Here is a 19420-nt window from a genome sequence, read left to right as displayed (position 1 = left end):
AAACTTTTATGTTATTTTGCTTTCCTATCAGGGCATGAAGGTCACTCTCAATTTTTTAAATGCAGTAGTTAATATTTCTTCCCGAATTCGGATAAAGCGTTGGATTTTATATGAAAAAACTTTTATGTTATTTTGCTTTCCTATCAGGGCGTGAAGGTCACTTTCAATTTTTTAAATGGAATTAAATGGCTAATATTTCTTCCTGAATTTGGATAAAGCGTTGGATTTTACTTGAAAAAACTTTTATGTTATTTTGCTTTCCTATCAGGGCATGAAGGTCACTCTCAATTTTTTAAATGCAGTAGTTAATATTTCTTCCCGAATTCGGATAAAGCGTTGGATTTTACATGAAAAAACTTTCATGTTAATTTGCTTTCCTATCAGGGCGTGAAGGTCACTCTCAATTTTTTAAATGCAGTAGTTAATATTTCTTCCCGAATTCGGATAAAGCGTTGGATTTTACATGAAAAAACTTTTATGTTATTTTGCTTTTCTATCAGGGCGTGAAGGTCACTTTCAATTTTTTAAATGGTATTAAATGGCTAATATTTCTTCCCGAATTCTGATAAAGCGTTGAATTCTACATAAAAAAAAATTATTACACCAAATAGGGTCTAAAATACATAGTTACTGAGATATTAGTAAAAATATATTTTTACACTGTATTAGAAAAGACTGTTAATCTCAGTAACTATGTATTTCAAACCCTATTTGGTGTAATACTTTTCCTTATGTAGAATTCAACGCTTTGTCCGAATTCGGGAAGAAATATTAACTATTCCATTTAAATTCCACCTTCGTATCTCGATAAAAAAGCAAAATAACAAAACTGATTACAATACTATATGTCCACCTGGAAGCCATGCAACCTCTATCTGAACATTTTTTTTTTTGTACAACAAATATTTTATGAGTTATTTGACGTCGTCGCGTTACGAGGCTCGGCCTATGACACGAAATTCAAAGGTGGTGCGAGCGTTTGTCCGGGACTACTTACAAGACCTCTCCTCCTCCGAACCACTTCAGTATGAGCGTCGGCGTGCTCGTCTGGTTCTCCAAGTTGCGGTCCACCAGCAGCGTGGTGAACTCGCCGTACTGTATCGTCGAAATGGGGATGCACAGGCCGGTCAGGGTTCCCATGATCAGGCCGCCGATGATCAGCATCAGCTCCCCGAATGTTGCAAATCGAAACTGCCAACAGAGAGATAGAGAGCGGGGCGGTGATTCAGGCAGATTAACCTGGTAGATTCCAACTCGGCGCGAAATTTCGCGTGAAAAAAGAGAGAGAGAGAGAGAGAGAGAGAGAGAGAGAGAGAGAGAGAGAATGGAGGAGAGAAAGAGGGGACGAAGGAAAGCGGCGTGGCAACGGACGTGTACTTTAATTAATTGCGCGCGAGCATCGACGTTATGTTAATTTTCCGAATGATGGGTTTCGCTGGTAGTTCGCGAGAGAGATTCCGGCAGAGGCGGAGGCGGCGGCGGCGGCGGGCGTTGACGGGGCAATTTGTCGCGGAACTAGTCGAAAATTTCAGAAACATATTCTCGCGAGTGATTTAGTGCCCGGCAACTTTTGCCTTTGCGAGAGATTTAACCCTCGGGGGAAAATTAATACCGGCCTAACGGTGATTAATGGACGGAGATCTGGCTAGTTCTAAACAAAAACAACAACGAGAAGCAGAATCGGAATCGATCGATCGGAGCGGAATCACGGTCGTTAAAGTTTGTCAAAGACAAAGGGACCACCGAATCGGTAGCTGGTCGCCGGGTCGGAAGATGGATCTCGTCGTTTGATTCGTGGCTACAACCGGCCCGATATTTCAACCATAACGCGGGACATACGCGGAATGTTTAACAAATGTCGCCCGCCATTCTTCCGTTACGAAATTCTCTCTCTCTCTCTCTCTCTCTTTCTCTTTTATCTCCACTTTCGTTATTTCTTTTTTTTTTTTTTTTACAATACTTACGAGTTTGAAGTAAGGCACTGGTGGCAAGGATTGTTCCGGCGTGGCGGGTTTCTCCTCCTCCTTCGTTTGTGGTGGCACGAACTCACTATGAACACAAAGCGATATCGATCTTTTACTTAAAAAAAAAACATTTGTGCAAACAATTGTTCATTCGTCGATGCGCTGTCTGTTACGTGGCATCTTGCTCGGCGGCAAGTGGAAAATTCGATTGCGCGAGAGTATTTCCAGACGCTTGAGGCAGTTCGACTGAAAGCAGCTCGTGATTAACTACGACGGCCGCTAACGAACGTCGTTTCCTATTTCTATAAATATTTTTGAATGATCAAAGTAGAACGAGCCAATTAAAATGGAACGCCAATTAGTGTTGCAAAATTAGTGCTAAATTAACAGTGCAAGATGAGAATTAAAAAATAAACTAATTGAAGTGGGATAGTTTAAAATAACTAGATGAGTAACTAGATAACATTACGAGACGAAAAATACGCTTTCACTGCGATATATAATATTTTATAGAAATTAAACATTTCCTTCAATAAAACGTGTGAGTTTCGCAACGTCTTAAGAAACCGTTCTAATTTTGTAAAAAGAAATCGTACAATAATAAACGTTTAAACGTTTAAAGTCTCTAGTTTCAAAACTCGTCATTTATTTTGTTCTGAAATGTTTTTACATCGCGCAGCGAGTGGACAAATAAAGGTATTCTTCTCATCGAAAATGTTATGAATCGTCACAATAATGTAGAGGCATTGAAAAATGTTTTTCACGACTAAATCTTCGATGGATTTCAAAATCAAAGCCTTCCTTTTATAACAATCGCTCAAAACTTGCTGTGCGATTTTTTTTCGCCAATTTGTTGAACATCGAATATTAAACAGATGTCCTTAAATTTTCGTCGTACTTTGTTGTAAGTACTAATACACAGAATTATGTCGAAACGACGAGAAAAGAAATCGTACATCAAATTTTCAGAGGTCGTTGTAAAGAAGAGGTTTCAATCTTCAATTATGGAAAAAAACTGTTCAATATTTTTACGTACCATGACAGTTTACATATTATGACAGTTTTGAGAAGAGAGTGCGTAAAAATGTTTGCATACATAGTGCAAGAACATTTTAAAATAAAATAAATTCTACGTTTTAAAAGCAGAGACTTCGAGCTTTAGAATAAAATGAATTCTACATTTCGAAAGTAGAGACTTCAAGCTTTAGAATGAATTCGGATTTATTGCTGCACGATTTAATTTCCATTTCAAAGTTGTAACAGTTTAAAGCGTTTAGTGTTCGAATATTGATGGGAGGCAAGGTGGAAAGTTCAAGTTTTCAATCTTCAATCTGGAAGCACTCTCTCGCGAGGTATAGTTGCTACAATTAAAAAGAAGTTGTTACGAATAAATTTATACGATATTTCCAGTCTCTGGGACGATCAGGATTTCTCCTAATTACTTCCAGAAGCTTTCACAATCGTTCTCGCTTCCATATTTACGTCGTGCTATTTATCTCTTTGTTTGAAATTATTGTTTAACAAATAATATCCGTCAAAAATCTTATTCGTACATTGGATCGCCATTCTCTTGTAGCATATACTCAGTTTCCTCTTTATCCTTCTCTGCGTCTTTGAGCGTGTCTGAAATGAAATATACAAGGTTCCATACTCACAACAATATTATGCAGGTGAGGTGCTTAAATAATACGACCCTTCTCCTTCTCATCCGCCGTAAAATCGGAAATCGTCAATCGATGAAAAATCGATTTAAGAGAATCTTATCCTTACCTTTGTCAGCGTTTCGAAATAATATATATGGAAATCTAATTCGCGAATTTTGAGTTTGAAATCTTTTTTATATCTTAGAAACTAGATCTTTTTTTTTCTCGATACAAACGATCGTAATGGATGGGCCATTATCAATCGAGATCAACCTCTATAGTTTAAACGCGAATTATTTTCCATCACCTGACTTCGAGAGTTTCGAATCGCAGAAACCTGTTTCAGGAACTTCAAATTTCGAAAGTTTCGGAGTCCCGTGGTTTCTCTGCCGTTCTTCAAGATCGAAACGCGCTCGTGATACTATCGTTTGCTTAATATCGTTGCTAAAGCGCGTTGCTTCTCGATAACGATCGGCATTTCTGCCCTCTGTTCACGAGCGAAAGAAATCGAGTGGCAAAAGTGGTAAAAACGCTTCGCGTTCACCGGCCAACAGCGAAATCATTTCCTCCGGGAAACGACTGGATATGTTTTATAAAACAGCCAGCTAACGTCCACGATACAAATGGAACTTTCGCTACGAAGAAACTAATAGTTTCTCTCCTTCGGCTGAAATAACCTGACAAACGATCCAACGAATTCGGAGGGAATAGCTTTGCTAAATTGTCTACGAATCCTCATCCTCTATAGCAAACGATAATAACTCCTCTCCGCTTTCCTGTTTAAAGTATCATTAAGATGTTTGTCTAAACGGCTTGTGAAAATCCAATTGTTTTGAAAAAAGAATAGAAAATCATAACTTTGTACAATCTTTGTACAGGATGATTCACGTAATTTGCACGTTTGAAGTAAATTATGCGTCGAATGAAAAATTGTTGCGTATAGTTTTAAGAGAGGCAGAATATGGCGTATCAATTTTTTGTATATGTTGAGAAGTTTTAGAATTTCCAAATTCGTTTTTGTTTAATTACTATAAAGATGACCTTGGAAATTTCGAAACCTAAACAAAAGAGTTTTTGTATTAAATAATTTTTCACTACACGCATAATTTAAAGGTTATTTCAGATGTGCAAGTTACGTGAAACACTCTGTATTTGTAACCTATATATATTTATCAAATATTTGAAGAAGAACGAGGATTTGGAGCATTTTACGTTTTTTAACTATCAATGTTTTAATTTAGTTTAATTTTACCTAGAATTTACTTCATAAAATACACAAAACTTTTGTTAAATAATTTATTTTGAATATTTGAAGAATATGACTTATCAATGACAGTAAACAATTATCGAATAAATAATTTAAACTGACATAACTTTGTATATACTTTCTTCTCGGAAAGTTAAAACATGTACAAAAGCATTAAAAAATTTTGTTCACGACTAAATTCACCATGATCTCGAAGGTTGAAGCTTTTTCTCTACAACAATCCCTTAAAACTCACTGTTTTATAGGGTCGCGATTTATTTTCCCTAGTTTATTGAAATTGGGTTAGAGTGGCTAACTGGCGGATCCTTGCCCCTACTTTTTTGATCGCTAGCGCTATCCCCTCCACAACGTGGAAGTTTCAGTGTAGTGGAGGGGGTAGCAGCGATCAGTAAAACAGGGGCAAGGTCCGCCAGTTAGCCAGCTCTGGGTTAGATGACGAAATATTAAGATTTCTTGAATCTTTGTCGTTTAACTCTAAAAGAAAAAACAAATATCGTTGGTAATCACGCAACAAATTTTAAAGGATCGTTGTAAAGAGTGGACACGTTTGAATTTTTACAATTTCCTACAAAAAAAAAAAAAAAAAAAAAAGTACTCTAACTTTCCCCCTATCCGATGTATGATAAAATCAACAAACTCACAACTTCACACTTTAAAACGCTCGATCAAGTTGTATGATCTGTTTCTTTTTTCTACAAAGTTACATCAGTTTAAGTTATCGAATCTTTATCGTCAGTTGTACAAACTTCTTCACCGTATACACGTAGACTTCTGCAATCGTGAAATTGCACTCTTTGCAAACGAGTAGAAACGCAAGTAGCGGAAACCCGCGAGTACATATTGAACTTGATCCCGACGCCTAGTCAGAAAGTCAAAGTAAGCACCCTAAAGTCTTCTTACAGTTACAGAGAGAAGATTTAGTCTACTGCCGTTCCTAGCAGAATCGAACGCCATTATTTTCGAGGCAGCCATAAATCTGCTGGTAACACTATGTAAATCGTTGGTTCGCGGATCAACGGAGACGCGGTGGATCGTCGCCGGCGCGTGAAAAGATGGAGGGGGCGAAGTTTCCGGGTCCCGTCGCGAGAGCCTGGGAAAGTGTCAGGGCCTCCGCGAAGTCTGGATCTTCCCGTAGGGGCTCCATTAGCGGCGTAATTGCTGTTGGGAAACTCCTGCGACGAATCTACGATCGGTATTTTATACAGGGGAACAGGGGAGAGACTGCCAGCTGCTTCCCTGCCAGCAGTAGCGTGCATAGATGAATTTACCCCCCGGTAAACGAGACGCGCCCGTAACAAGTTCGATTTCGGTAGTTGAGCGCGCAAACTTTTCCCTTCGACCTCCCACGTTCTATCCCGCCTGAACGGAATTTAATTGTATTTCGCAGAACGACAATTGGATTAAACGTTGTAAACGAAAGTTCTAAATGGAATGGGCTTGTTGATTACGGGATTATTATTCCTGTTGTTGGCGTCTAATGAGAATGATATTCCGAGTTTCTTGAGCGGTCGCGGGTCATTCGAAGGAAGGTATTAAATGATTTTTTTAGAACAGGTATTCAAAAATGAGAATAAGAAACGATTAGGGAGGTGTGTGTCGAGCAAATGAATATGGTAAATTGACGGTGATAATTTAACATTGTAGAAAAATGTCCATCAATTTTATATTTAGTGAAAAGATGAGAATATTGTAAATAGCAATCTATCAATTTTATTTACGCATGAATTTCTTAAAACGTTACATTTTCATTGGGAAGACAAGAAACGGTCAGTGGTGTGTGTATTTTGGTGAATTTTGTGAATATTATAAATGGAATGGATATTGCGTTGAGGATTTAACGTTCTGGAAGAATCTTCATTAATTTTAATTACGTACGAGTTTTTTTTTTTTTTTAGAAATTTCATATCTTTTTCTTCCCTTTGTCTGTGTGTAGTTCTTTTTTCCTCGATTCTCGGTCGCGGTGATTTATCAAGACGCACATTTCTAAGAAATATTAATCACGTTTCGTTTCGATCCATCTTTCAAGATAAACGATTATTTCCCAGCGCAGCGAATTTTCCTGAATTATTGCGCGCACAAGAACTCGCGAAACTATCTATCCAAGAAAAATTTGTGCGCGCCGCCTTCCCGTGTTCGTAGTTTCCGTCATCTGTCGCCACTCGGGCCGATCAATCTCCCAACTTTCTCGATATCCTCCAGCCGTCAATAAATGCAAAATTCCCGGAAACTCGCAGATGAACGTCGTCGACGATCCGCGAGCGTAAACGCTGTTTAAATTTCAATTTTCCACTCTCCAATCGTTAAATATAAATATTCAGTAACTCGATGCGAAAGATCGAGGTTCCTTTCGTCAAACATCATAATGTTTGACCGTTACAACCGAAGAATGAAAATTTCTTTAGCAGCACTTTACAACGAGTATCCGTATTCTGCGCAAACGGAGAAAAATCCTCGCTGCGGTTTAGCAACATCGCCGATACAAACGAAATCTCGATGATTGTTGGTTATCGATCGATCACGAGTGATCGAGCGTCCGGATAACAGAACGCAGCCGATCTTGAAGCAAGGCGGAAAGATCGCAATTTTTCATCTCATCGATCACGAACATTATAACCATCGATCAGCAACGGTGGATAAGTTCGTCATTTATCCCCGTTTACCCACCGTAAAGGAGCGAAGTTCTACGAAAAGTTTAGTGGCCACGTTGCCGATAAAGCTACCACACTCGCTCGGGTGTGTAAATTAATTCTTCTTTTTTTTTTTTTTTTATTTTTCGCGTGAAGGCGAAGCTCTTGGCGAGTGATTATACTCTGCCTTTCCGACTGCTCGTCGCGAAAAGAGAGAAAATCCAAGACCAAGTGGAGGGTCTCGCGTGCGGCTTCAACTGATGAAGATATACTTACACTTCAAGAATATTTTTTCCTGGCGGTGAGAGTTTGTTTTTTGGGGTTCCATTTCCATACCCTGCGCCTTCTCGCGCGGGCTTGCTGTCCACTGACAAATTCGCCGTGTCATCGCGCATTCTTAATTAACAACTCTGCAATCAGAATGAAAGGTTCATCGTTTTCACATCTGTCGTTAATAAACTTGGACAATCGTAGATATTTCAATCAACCTCGATCCTAATTTATCTTTGATACGCGCGATGCGCGATTTCATGCAGTTTGCGAATTTTTATGAATTTTGAAATTGTTAGGGTATACTTTATCTTTTTTACAATACATTATATTAATAATACATTACATTACATTAATAATTAAATATTTTATACAAGTATATTATATGCAATATTTGTGTATTATTATTTGCATTTTTGCAACTCTCAGTTTCCCATAAATGGATAAAGTCTGCATCGTAATCAAAAGGAAGAAACAATGTTTCTTCTTTCATCGACATTTCATTAACGTTCATATTGCAAGTCAATTCCTTCGAATTCGATTTTTACCAAGGCCGATGTAAGTCGCAACAAAAAGATTCTCCTCATACGTGTGATCATGCCGCGCTAAAGTACCCATAAAGTACCCAGTAACTCTGCAATCCTTTCGACAAAGATGAACAAAAAGAAAGAAAAAAGGAGGAAGCGAATTCTCCAAAAATCGAAACAGACGCAAGAGCGACTCGACTGCTCGACGTCTCGACGCAATCTGTCTCTCAGAGCAAACATTTGTTGGTAAAATTCGCGCGAGCTTCGTACGCCGCGTCGTTGTTCCGGCATATTGGTCGGAAAGTGGCGTTTGGAAACGTCACGCGCAACCAACCGGCCCTCGAGCTTTCAATAAACGCGCGAACAATCGACATTGGCGCCACGTCCGCGTTGGAAAAACGCTGGCCGCAACGGGGCAGAGACTTGCCTGGATCGCGATAAATTAAGCCCGGGCTGACGTTTTGATTGCCGGCCGAGCCTATATTTGTTGCGGTCAATATTTGCGCCGGCCCCGCGCCGGATCCATTGTCTCGATCCCCGTTACAACGTCCCAGTGACTGTTTCTCGTGAAGGGCGAGGGGACGGCGGCCGGACACACGTCCACGCAGCTTTGCGCAAACTGCAATTAGCAACGATAATCCACGGACAACAAACTCTATTTACACCGGTCATTATCCACTGTATCATACATTTACCATACAGGATATATCCAATCTAAGCGACGACTAGAAACCCCCCCGCTAATCCGTGTTAATTAATCGATTGACCGATGGGACCTATGATTACGTTTTAAGGGACGGGTCTAGCTGCGTTTCGATTACGCGTTAACAATGACGAAAACCTCTATCTATCTATCAATCATTCGGTGACCGAAGGACACGTTGCCGGCCGAAAAATTTGCAAATTTCGTTGACGGTCGCGGGTTGCTACGAATCTATTGCTGGGAATTTGATTTTTTTTGTTTTTTTTGTTTGTTTCATTTTGCTCTGTGTTTCTGTTGTTCTCTTTAAATGGACCAATTTTTTTTCAAGCTTTTCCAAATAAACGTGTTCGACGAGAGTAATACTTTTCAAATTTTTCAATTCTGTGAAACCTATGTAATAATGGCGATCTTTGGCCAAATTATTTCTTAAAGACTAAAAAAAAAGACTGAAAATAGATGGCAATAATAAAAAAAGGGAGTCTCGGTCGGCGTTGCTGGAACGACCGAGACCTTTCTAAATCTTCGGGTGCTCAACAGGCTACGACGCGAACTAAAACGATAATTCAGCGCTCGAGGTAGCCATCATTTCCTAGTCGCGATATACACCGTGTCGCTACGCCGTACAGTAAAAAATTCTTCTTTCTAAAGTCGTTCGTCAGACTATGTTTCGAAATACAGGCACTCTCTGTATTTCAATTAACACAGCAGGATTATAGATAAATAAGAGAATTATATTCCGACATTCTTTTTTAATTACAAAGAGGACTCATCAAATTCTTTTCCCATCTGCAAATTTATTGTAAATGTATTATAAATGTAGTTTATGCTAAAAAAATATTTGACACGTTCCTTTTTTTTATTGATAATCGTCGATATTGAAGGGGTGAAAACCACCCTCAAAGTTGGATCAACATATTTTGCATCAAATATCTCGGAAATTACTGAAGTTGAATACAGTGTAAATTGATGAAATCAATGCTTCTTAATAGTGTATATAATTTGCAAATAGTATATACATTTTAACGTATACCATTTGCTTAAACGATATTTTTTAAAAAAAATAGTAATTTTTATAATCCTCTGATGGTCCTTCCAAGTAAATGTTAATACATTTCCTTGAATATTTTTTTCTTGAAGGACATTTCTTACGTGTTCAAACACAAATTACGGATAAATCGGAGTCACAAATTTTCCGTTACAAAAGAATTCATCATCTTCGAATCATTTCCCCGTTAAAACAGAAAATAAAGGACTCGTTGATCACGCGGGGAATCAATCGAGTGGAATTTTCGTCGAGTTGGCAATTGTGCCGGCGTCGAAGATTGCGGACGGATCACCCCTGAAGCGCAAAAATGCGAGAGGGAGGCGAAAACCACGCGGAGGAAACCGCGACGACAAGCGACAAAGCGTTAATGTTCGGCAACTGCAATTTGCAACCTGCGTTTCCCACATTGCTCGGACTTTCTTGCTTTTAATTGCTGTTCTAATTGTTCGAACGAACAGCGCGATAAAAACGGCCAGGCCATTTTTGGGCGTTCGTGTTCCGAACTGACAACGAGCCGTATCGGTCTTTAATCGTGAACCGCCGCTGCTCCGCTACTTTTCCACGACGAAAAAAACCGGCCACCGGTCCTTTGAATCGTAAAGAGCGACGTTCGAGACGCGTCTTTAATCGTCGAGACGAGGTTCTCGTGGCCATTGTTCATTCGCGCTGGCACGAACAAAGACGGGGGATTAAATCGAGATAATTTATTCGTAACTCCGAATATTGGAATACTCCGATCGGGTGTAATCCCGATTGAATCGAAGCATGCACGAAGCGATCCTTTAAGACAACGTTTTTTTTTTGCCTCTGGTGTCCTTCCTCTTTTTCCCGTAGACAGCTAACTGTCTCGGCAGCCAGTAATAAGGTTCGAAAGCACTCTGAACAAGACTACGTTGAGGAAAACGAGAGAAAGCCAATAGAGTGAAAGAAGAAAAAAAAAAAGTAGAAGAAGAAAAAGAAGACGAAGAAGCTACCAACCACCCTTTTTATTTCCCACCGTCTCCGCATCTCTTATTACTTTTGCTCTTTGATCAAGCGTGCCTTTGTTATGGCGCCGTGTCTTTCGCCAACCGTTCCTTTCGTAACTATTACAGAAGTAACGACGCGACGTATCAATGTCTCGCCCTCTCCTCCCGGTGCCTCGTATTTTTTCTTCTGATCGATCGTTTCTTTAAGCAGACTTGTCCTTCTTTCTCGTAGCTACTTTCACTTCTGCTTTACCGTTTTTTTCCTAATCGTGAAAGGTTTATTATTAACCTCATCTTGATGCACTGATATTCGAGCATTCGATGATCGTTTTAATTGATTACGAAATTACATCGATGTGGTCCTCACATTCTTGAATGTACTTGAGGCTCGATATTTTATTCGCGCAGGAAAATGTGCTTCTCGTAAATATCGAAAATATTAACGGTAAATATCGCGGATGATTCATGCAACTAAGTTTGACAATTAGCAACTCAAAACTTCAACAGTACAACAATTTTTCAACGACTCTCTATCTCTGACTCTCGACATTTTCAGCGATTTATTTCGACTCCTCGGCTGTTTCGAATATTCGATTGTCTTCTAGAACGACTGCTGATTTCTATTTTTTTTTTTCATCTATGTTCTGCAGTTCTTTATAATTCTGTAAACAGGAGTGATCAGTTTGTGACGTTAGTCTACGAAGCAGGAATGATCGGTTTATGATGTTAGTCTACGAAGCAGGAGTGATCAGTTTGTGACGTTAGTCTACGAATAGAACTAACTTAGGAAAAATTGCAGCTGTGCGAGTGTGTCCAACTGCTGTCTCACGCACCCTCTTTTTATACCCTCGCCTATCCTTCATTCTCACCGGGCTCGACTGACGTTCGACGTTCTACCAACGTTTGGTTTTTTTCCCCGCCACCTTATCCGACCCTGTGACTTGTAACAAAGCCAATCGTACCACTAAAAAGCTATTTATTGACCAACCTGACGACCGACTTCCGATACCACATATAAAAACCTTCCGTTATTTCGCTTATTCTCTGAAAAATCTCAGATCTCGTTGCGAGGAAATCCAATAAGAGTACGATACATTCGACAGACATCTCCGCGAGATCCGGAGAAAATCCAAAGGGCAAAGAGCCCTGTGACATGGAGTGATACAAGGCGAGAGTCGAGCTTTTTATTAACGAGCCGGCTTTTCAAAGACGCGAGAGGTAATAAAGAGCCGGCGAGGAATCGACGACATCCCGGGCCCAGTCAGTTTCGAATTATCCTGTTTCACGTGAACGAGAGCTTCCCGATTTCATTTGTCTCTGTTCCAATAAAGCCCGAGCCTCTCCCGATGCCGCCAGTTCGAGACACGCGATCCAATTTTTCCTTCGTCGCGCACTCCGCAACGGCAGTTTATAAAATTCTCCCGTTCGTTTATCGGGATCGATGCGACGATAAATTGTCCCTGAAGTTGCGAGGCAAGGCCATCTCGTGTCCGCCAACGTAAGCGAGACACACCTTTTCTACGCGGCGTTGTTGTTTTTTTTTTTTTTTTTTTTTTTTTTTTTTTTTTTTTTTTTTTCTTTTTTCTCTTCTCGCCACTCGTATATCATCGATGAGATCCTGCGACCGGAAGTCGAGCGGAAGGCCCGCGTCAAGTCGAGATACGGACTCGCGTTCGTTTTGTCATGCCTCTCGAACGTCAGACAGCTGACAGATTTCTGAATATTTATCTCGTGGAAGATCTCGCGTTCTCTCGAGGTTCAATAAACTTGGATTCCTATTTTATTTCGGAGGATCATTTTCGTCAATTTATTTTCAAAGAATCGTTCGCGTTCTTGCAACTTCATGCCATGTTGGTTCGAATAGACGATTAAAAAATGGCTATAGAAGGAGAACTTACTTAAGAATCAGATATGCAAACTGTCACACCTTCGATTTTAATGCAGTTACGGTTTTTTTTTTTTTTTTTTAATGAACTATGCTTTTTGTACTGCTTGGCACGAAATTGCAGATATAGCGAAGAGCACAATTAAACCAATAACGATGCAAGATCGTCGATAATTCGAACGATTATAATTCTTCGTGACAGAAGATAACGTAACGTAATCCAGTTGACGTTCCAAAGCGCAAGAGACACAAGTTGAACAGTTCTGAATTCATTTTTTCGTACGTCACGTTGAACGATATTTTAACGTCACGCCGCGAGTGGAAAAACGTGAATGCTTATCTTCGAAGGAATTGTAAAAATATACCAAAAGAAATTTTTCCGTAGTCTAAATCCGCCGTCATTTTGAAGACTGAAGTCTTTCAAAACTCGCTGCACGATTCATTTCCACCATTTCGTTGAATTTTCAAACTACAAATCAAAAGTCAAGCGACCTTTAATTTAAATTTTAGGATTTATCTTGAATTTTCGTCGCTCAATTCTAATTCCCAAAGTTTAGTAATATAGTGAAAAGAAAATCGTGTAGCGAGTTTTAAGGGCTCGTTGTAAAGAGGAGATTTCAATCTCCAAATTAAGATAAATTTAGCCAAGAAAATATTTTCTTAATGTTTTTGAATTTCGACCAGCTTTACTTTACAAATTGTGTAAAATCATTTCTGAGAAAGACCGAGACACAGAGAGAGTTTAAAAATTAGACCACATTTTTACATTGTTGCATGATTCTTTTTCACTATAAAATTGTAACGATTTAAATTGTCGAGGATCTTTCATCATTTCTTTTTTTTTTTCTTTTTTTTTTCCTTTTTATTTAACACGGGCAGACTTGAGAAAATCGAAAGAAAATTCTCATTCTCGCGAGGAATCTCATCCTTCGAAATTGAAAATTTTCCGAGAAGATTTAAATTCTCGTCGCTTGGACTTGGAAATACCTTTTGAATCGATTGGAATTTTCTCTTCCACGAGCGATCGATCTTCTCTTTGATTCGCGTGGCGATTGAAAGTACATAATTTGCAATTTGATCGATGCTAACACTGGAAGTTGCTAAAAAAAAAAAAAAAAAAAAACGGGAGCTCCATGGCCTCCGAAGGCCTTAATTTCCCGAGAGAGCCGCGATCTTTCTTCCGAATTCGCGAACCAATCTTTTCGGAACTCTAGTTACACGGTGGCGAGCGAATTTCGGCGCGGGAAACAATCCCGCGCCAAGTTTCGCCGCGCTAATGTATTCGCCTGTCGGTCTGCTCGGGGTATCGTTCCTCTCTCTTGCTCTCTCTCTCTCTCTCCCTTCTTCTCTCGTGCCGGCAAGGCGGCAAACTTCGTCAGGAGCGTGTCCCAAGCCGTTGAAAAATCGCGGCTAATGGGAAAAATTGCTAAAGTTACACCGGGGAAGAAGTTTCACCGGGGCGACTTTCGTCGTTCGTCGCGGCACCTTTCGCAATCGCGAAACTCCATTAAGCTCGGAAACTAATTTCCAACGTTAACGGGAAGTTTCGCGTAATCCTTCTGCGGGCTCGAATAATTTTTGCCAGGACAGACAGTGCTCCTTTTGTGTGCCTTTCGAGGCATTCCGCTTGGAAACTGGAATTGACGAAATATTTGCCGATTCGACGAAGCAATTTGAGAAATTTTGGCAGGCAGTACGTCTCTCGCGTTGTCAGACGATGACTGATTGAGTCGCAACAGGCTAGAAACGTGTTTTCTTCGTAAACTTGGAAAACAATCGCGTAACAGAATATGCACGAACACAGATACGGACAATCGTGGCGATAGGACGTGTCGGTATTCGCCGCGGTCTGGCCAGAGACCGTCCGTTTCCCCTTACGCTCTGCCGAAAGAAACTCACTTTTCTGTAGAAATCTGTACAAGTGCGGGAAAACGATACGAGCAAGTCTTTATTTTCAGAAGATTTTACTACGAATTCCTTTTTATTTTTAATGACCTCGTTTCGCAATTAACAATCTGTTTCAGTGAACATTTGGTTAATTTTTTTTTTAGCATTTTGTTTAGTTAACACGTAGATACTTTCCCATTGGAACGTATCTGATTTGAGTACTTTGTTAGCTTGGCTGTTCTATCATTATTAAATCGATTGTATGCGTTTTATGCAATCTCCTTGGTATTGATATTTTGTACAGATCGTTGATTAACTCTGATTTTGTATTTTCCGCAGTATCGTTCTATCTTTTCCTTGACTACGAATTCCTATATTAAATATTCGCGAATAATGTAATGCAATTGTGTTTTAACGTTCTCTCTGAATTTTTAATTCTCCTCGTACAAAGTTGAAGAGGTTGAATGCTAAATTAAAGCGGAAACTCCTAATAATTTCGTAAATATTCGCGTGTAATGTAGTAAGCGTGTTTCGAACCTTCTCCCTGAATTTTTAATTCTCCTCGCGCAAAGTTTGAAAGGTTGGAAGTTGATAAATCAAAGAGAATGCTCCTAATTTCGTATTTAAATGCAACGAGGATCAGCTAACATTGGAAAAAAAAAAGAAAGGAGGAGGGAACACCTTTTGATCCACTCGTATCTGTCAGAAGCACGCGCTAGTCGATTATTTACGATCGACGCGTAATTTACGGCGGCGTAATTTACGTTTAATTAACAACGAAAATATTACTATGCCAGGATCATCTCTGACTGATAGCTAGACAAGAGATGAGAGTTTTTCAGCGGGCAGTTTTTCTTTTTTGTTTTTCCTTCCATCCCCGCGAAAATCGTGAATTACAGGGCTGCCGTCGAGATGCTCGAGAAGCGAGAGGCGAGTTATAATTAAAGCGATTCCTTGTTTTCTCTCTCACTTTTTCTCTCTCTGGACTGCCTCTGAGGTTCGTTAAGCCCGACAAATTAATATCCATTGTATTTTCAAATGGCCAGCAGGCATAATTCTTGCGGTCTTTAACCCGAGTGACTGTGAAACGTTCGAGAACCACCTGTCTCTTGATGATCAATGGTGGTCGCGTTTTCGGTTCCGGGCGAAAAAAAAAAAGGGAGAAAACAATTCCTCTGGAATTCGGGAATATTTTAACAAACCGCAGTCCGAACCAACGTTTGCCTCGATGAATATCTGAAACTTTTTTGTTCAACGTGAAACGTTCCAGAGTGAAAACGTTCGTTTCTCTGCGGATCGTAAATTGTTCATCGGTGTGCAACTAAGCAGATTATTACGATATACTTAACGTGATATAATGCAATATGACCTGCACGAGCAAACGCCACCTGAGGAAAAGTTGAAATTAATTTTGCCCTGTGTGATTTCGATTGTTTCGACGTCGAACGTTTGATATGTGTGAATAAAGGGTGTGTTTCAGCTGAAAAGGCGTAGAATAAAATTCTGTTGCTTCTCGGGAAAATCGAGTTTGGAAACTTGTCAAGCACACTTGAATTTCGCTGAATTCCGAACGTGAACGAGTATAGAATAATTAACAGAAGGTTTGTTCCACATGCAAAAGCAAGTCAAACGTGTGAGAATTAAAATTTTCTTCATTTGAAGCTACATTATGTTTCGCAGGCATTGAATGTGCTTCGTTAAACAATTGCCTTGGTACTTGACGAATCTTCAGACTTGATTTTCTCGAAAACGGTGGGGCATTCTATAAACAAAGAGGCATTCTATGCCACCATTTTTCGCTTATTGTTGCTCGCGAGGTAACCTACTGTTAATTACTCTTTCCTGTCACGTTTAAAATTAGCTGAGGTCAAGCACACGCGACAAATTTTCAAGCTGAATTTTAAAAGAAACTTCATTCTGCATTCTCAACTGCTTAATTTGTTTTCTTTTTTCTGTTTCTTTTTGCATTTATAGTCGCATCAACATCTCAGGTTATTTGCCACTTGAAGATTTCTAAAAATCGGTTTCACGTCTTAAAATCGAAAATTCTATAATTTTTAATCCTTTGCCCTCGACAAAGCTTTTTTTGTATCATCAACAATTCATTTACGAGGCAACGCTTCAAAATGAAATGACATAAGATTGAAAATGGTCATCCGAATGGTATTTAACACGAAATTTTTCTAACGTGCGATATCGTTTAAATTATTAAAGCAATCGTCAACGTGCCGTTGCGAATTTGCCAGAACAAGTATAATATACAAGAGTCGATGATACATAATTTCAATCTCTGAAAGAATCATATCGTCGGTCATTTTTTAAACTTTTGTTAGAAGCAATGAGAAGTCTAGCTTACGTAAATTATTGACTCAGGACTGTCTTGAGAAATTTCTTCTTCTGAAATTCTTTTGTTTCCATCTTACATCGTTATTACTAGGCTTCAGATATTGTACTGTTGTACAATATATAGCATGATGGCCGTATTACACCAAAATGTACACGTTCGTTACAATTATCAGTTATTATTAAAGTCTGAGCTGTTGGCTAAACAAGGACAATCGAGTCAGGCAAGATTAAGATTAAATAGAACGTCTGATATGTACATTATTAATAAATAAAACGATTTCAATTGTTCTCCGTCGTTTAGTGAATTTAAAAAAAATAAATAAACAAATCGTTTTCTTCGTCGTGTGGTTCCAGTACGTATCTTGGCTCGGCCGTGTAGCTAGAGGGAATTTATGTCAGGCGTCGTTCGTTATTAACGATCGCGATTACGCGTTCCGCGGCCTCCTTCCCGCAACAGTGGACGCGAATTCCGTAATCGGCCGCCAACTAATTTTAAACATTCGCCGGACCTGCTGGCTACGATCTACGTCGCCGACCCGCTTCCCAATTTCTGGAGCGATCTAGCCGCCGTTTCACGATCCCTCCGCTCGTTAAAATCAATCGAAATAGAATCGAATTCCATCCAGCTGTAAACCTTGAAAGGCAGCGAGCCGCGGTAAATCGCAAACGTCGTTCCATTCACGGTTGAACAGAGAAAGAGAGAGAGAGAGAGAGAGAGAGAGAGAGAGAGAGAGAGAGAGAGAGAGAGAGAGAGAGAGAGAGAGAGTTGATTTATCGTGATTTCGTGAGTGCAACAGGCATCTCCGAGCTGGAGATAAAATCGCGCCGGTACGATTTTCACGGGACGGAGTTTCTCGTGAACTGTATCGCTAAAAATATCCCAAACGAATCCGCCTATCATTGGATTTTCCGCGAACGATAACGTTGGCAACACGGAGAGCTCCCGGAGCTTTAAACTAAGTAACGTTTCACCGTTTGTCGAACGATTATTCTAGATTTTTGGCTTAGACCGCCGTGTCGTCGATAATGAGGGTGCTTCGATCGACGATCAACGCGAAATTTTCAAACTTATGACACCCAGTCTTATGTCTTGTGAGCTGCAGAAGATGCGAGAATACGTCACAGTGTAAATTACGCCACTCGATTGACGCAATAACGCGAAACGCGCGGCTGGATTTAACGGTCTATTTCGAGAGTGAGCCTCTTGCACACACGCGATACGTAGATCGAACGGCACGGTTTACAGGCCTTAGGTTAGCAATCGTTTGAACGAAAAAGAAAAAAAAGAGAGAGAGAGAGAGAGAGATAGAAAAGAGAGGCTCGTATTATTTGTCTGGTCGTATTTTTACGTCCACGTGGAGGCTAAATTAAATACGCGTTAGGAGGACCCTGACTGGCGAGATCGTCTGCAACCTTGGGCGAATCTGGCCAACGTCGCCTAGTTTTCTGCCAACTCGAAAGCTCCGCGGAAGCTTCGTTCGAAGCTTCGTTGGCAGAAAGCGTATGTGCTCTCTTCCCTCTCGCTGCGTCGGCCCGCTAAACCGAAAATATCGCGCGATAATGGCGAGACGCGACATCTCGTTCAAAGACGCGCTACTGCTGCTGCTGCTGCTGTCGTTTTTCCACCGAGGTCACCGACGAGCAAAGCTCTCTTTTAACCACTAAAAAGGAAGCTGTTCCGCGCGTTTGCCAAGAACAGCGAACGCGAAAGGAGCTTACGCTGCCAAGAAAAACATCTGGAGAACGAGTCGACTGCGTCTTACGTTGGTCCAGATAATCAGGAAGGATAATAGGGAAATATTGCCACGCGGCGAGGCAAGCCAAATCGAGGAGCGCGAGAAACGAACTATGTTTCGGGTAGTTTTTTCTGGCATCGACTACCGAACTGGTTTCGCCTGAGTGTGACTGAGACTAATCTGCTTCAATCCGACTCGCGATTAATGAAAACGAAGGCGAGAGGACAGAGCGATATCGGTCTGGCGGCGTTTTATCGGAACGTAATCCACCATTCAGACTCGTGTCAGTTTATCCACTGGTGGTCGTAACAACAAATAAGAGATTCCGATCGATCGAGATACGAAGGTACGATGATAGAATTTTCGCGAGGAACGCGCGTCGCGGTTGGAAACCGCCGATTGGTTCGTTTGCCCTTCGAAAGACGTATATAAAGGTCCATTTATTGGCTATTGAAGAGCTAAGACGAACGAAGACACGTTAGTGTGTGTAACTTTAACCACAACGAGTACGTGTAAGTCGTTTAACGAAAGAAATCAAGCGTTCAACGTGTC

At 40.3% G+C, this 19420-nt stretch overlaps 1 protein-coding gene across 5 annotated transcripts in view; it reads right to left on the bottom strand.

The window, feature by feature from the left end:
* LOC122531794 (multidrug resistance protein homolog 49) overlaps positions 1-19420 on the bottom strand; it is a 107235-nt gene that overhangs the window by 33083 nt on the left and 54732 nt on the right. For 3 of the 5 annotated variants that reach the window (XM_043660009.1, XM_043660002.1, XM_043660018.1), the window contains 4 exons: positions 7778-7911; positions 3518-3587; positions 1965-2049; positions 998-1191 (listed from right to left, as the gene is read on the bottom strand). In XM_043660009.1, the coding sequence (XP_043515944.1) occupies positions 998-1191; positions 1965-2049; positions 3518-3587; positions 7778-7889 (461 nt within the window). In that variant the 5' untranslated portion in view covers positions 7890-7911. The remainder of the gene's footprint in view (positions 1-997; positions 1192-1964; positions 2050-3517; positions 3588-7777; positions 7912-19420) is intronic. The other 2 variants (XM_043660028.1, XM_043660037.1) reach the window with 1 other exon arrangement.

Source organism: Frieseomelitta varia, unplaced genomic scaffold (assembly GCF_011392965.1).
Source record: "Frieseomelitta varia isolate USP_RPSP 00005682 unplaced genomic scaffold, Fvar_1.2 scaffold_139, whole genome shotgun sequence".
Classification (NCBI taxonomy): domain Eukaryota; kingdom Metazoa; phylum Arthropoda; class Insecta; order Hymenoptera; family Apidae; genus Frieseomelitta; species Frieseomelitta varia.
Note: the sequence above shows the minus strand (reverse complement) of the source record. Positions and strands in the feature narration are given on the sequence as shown.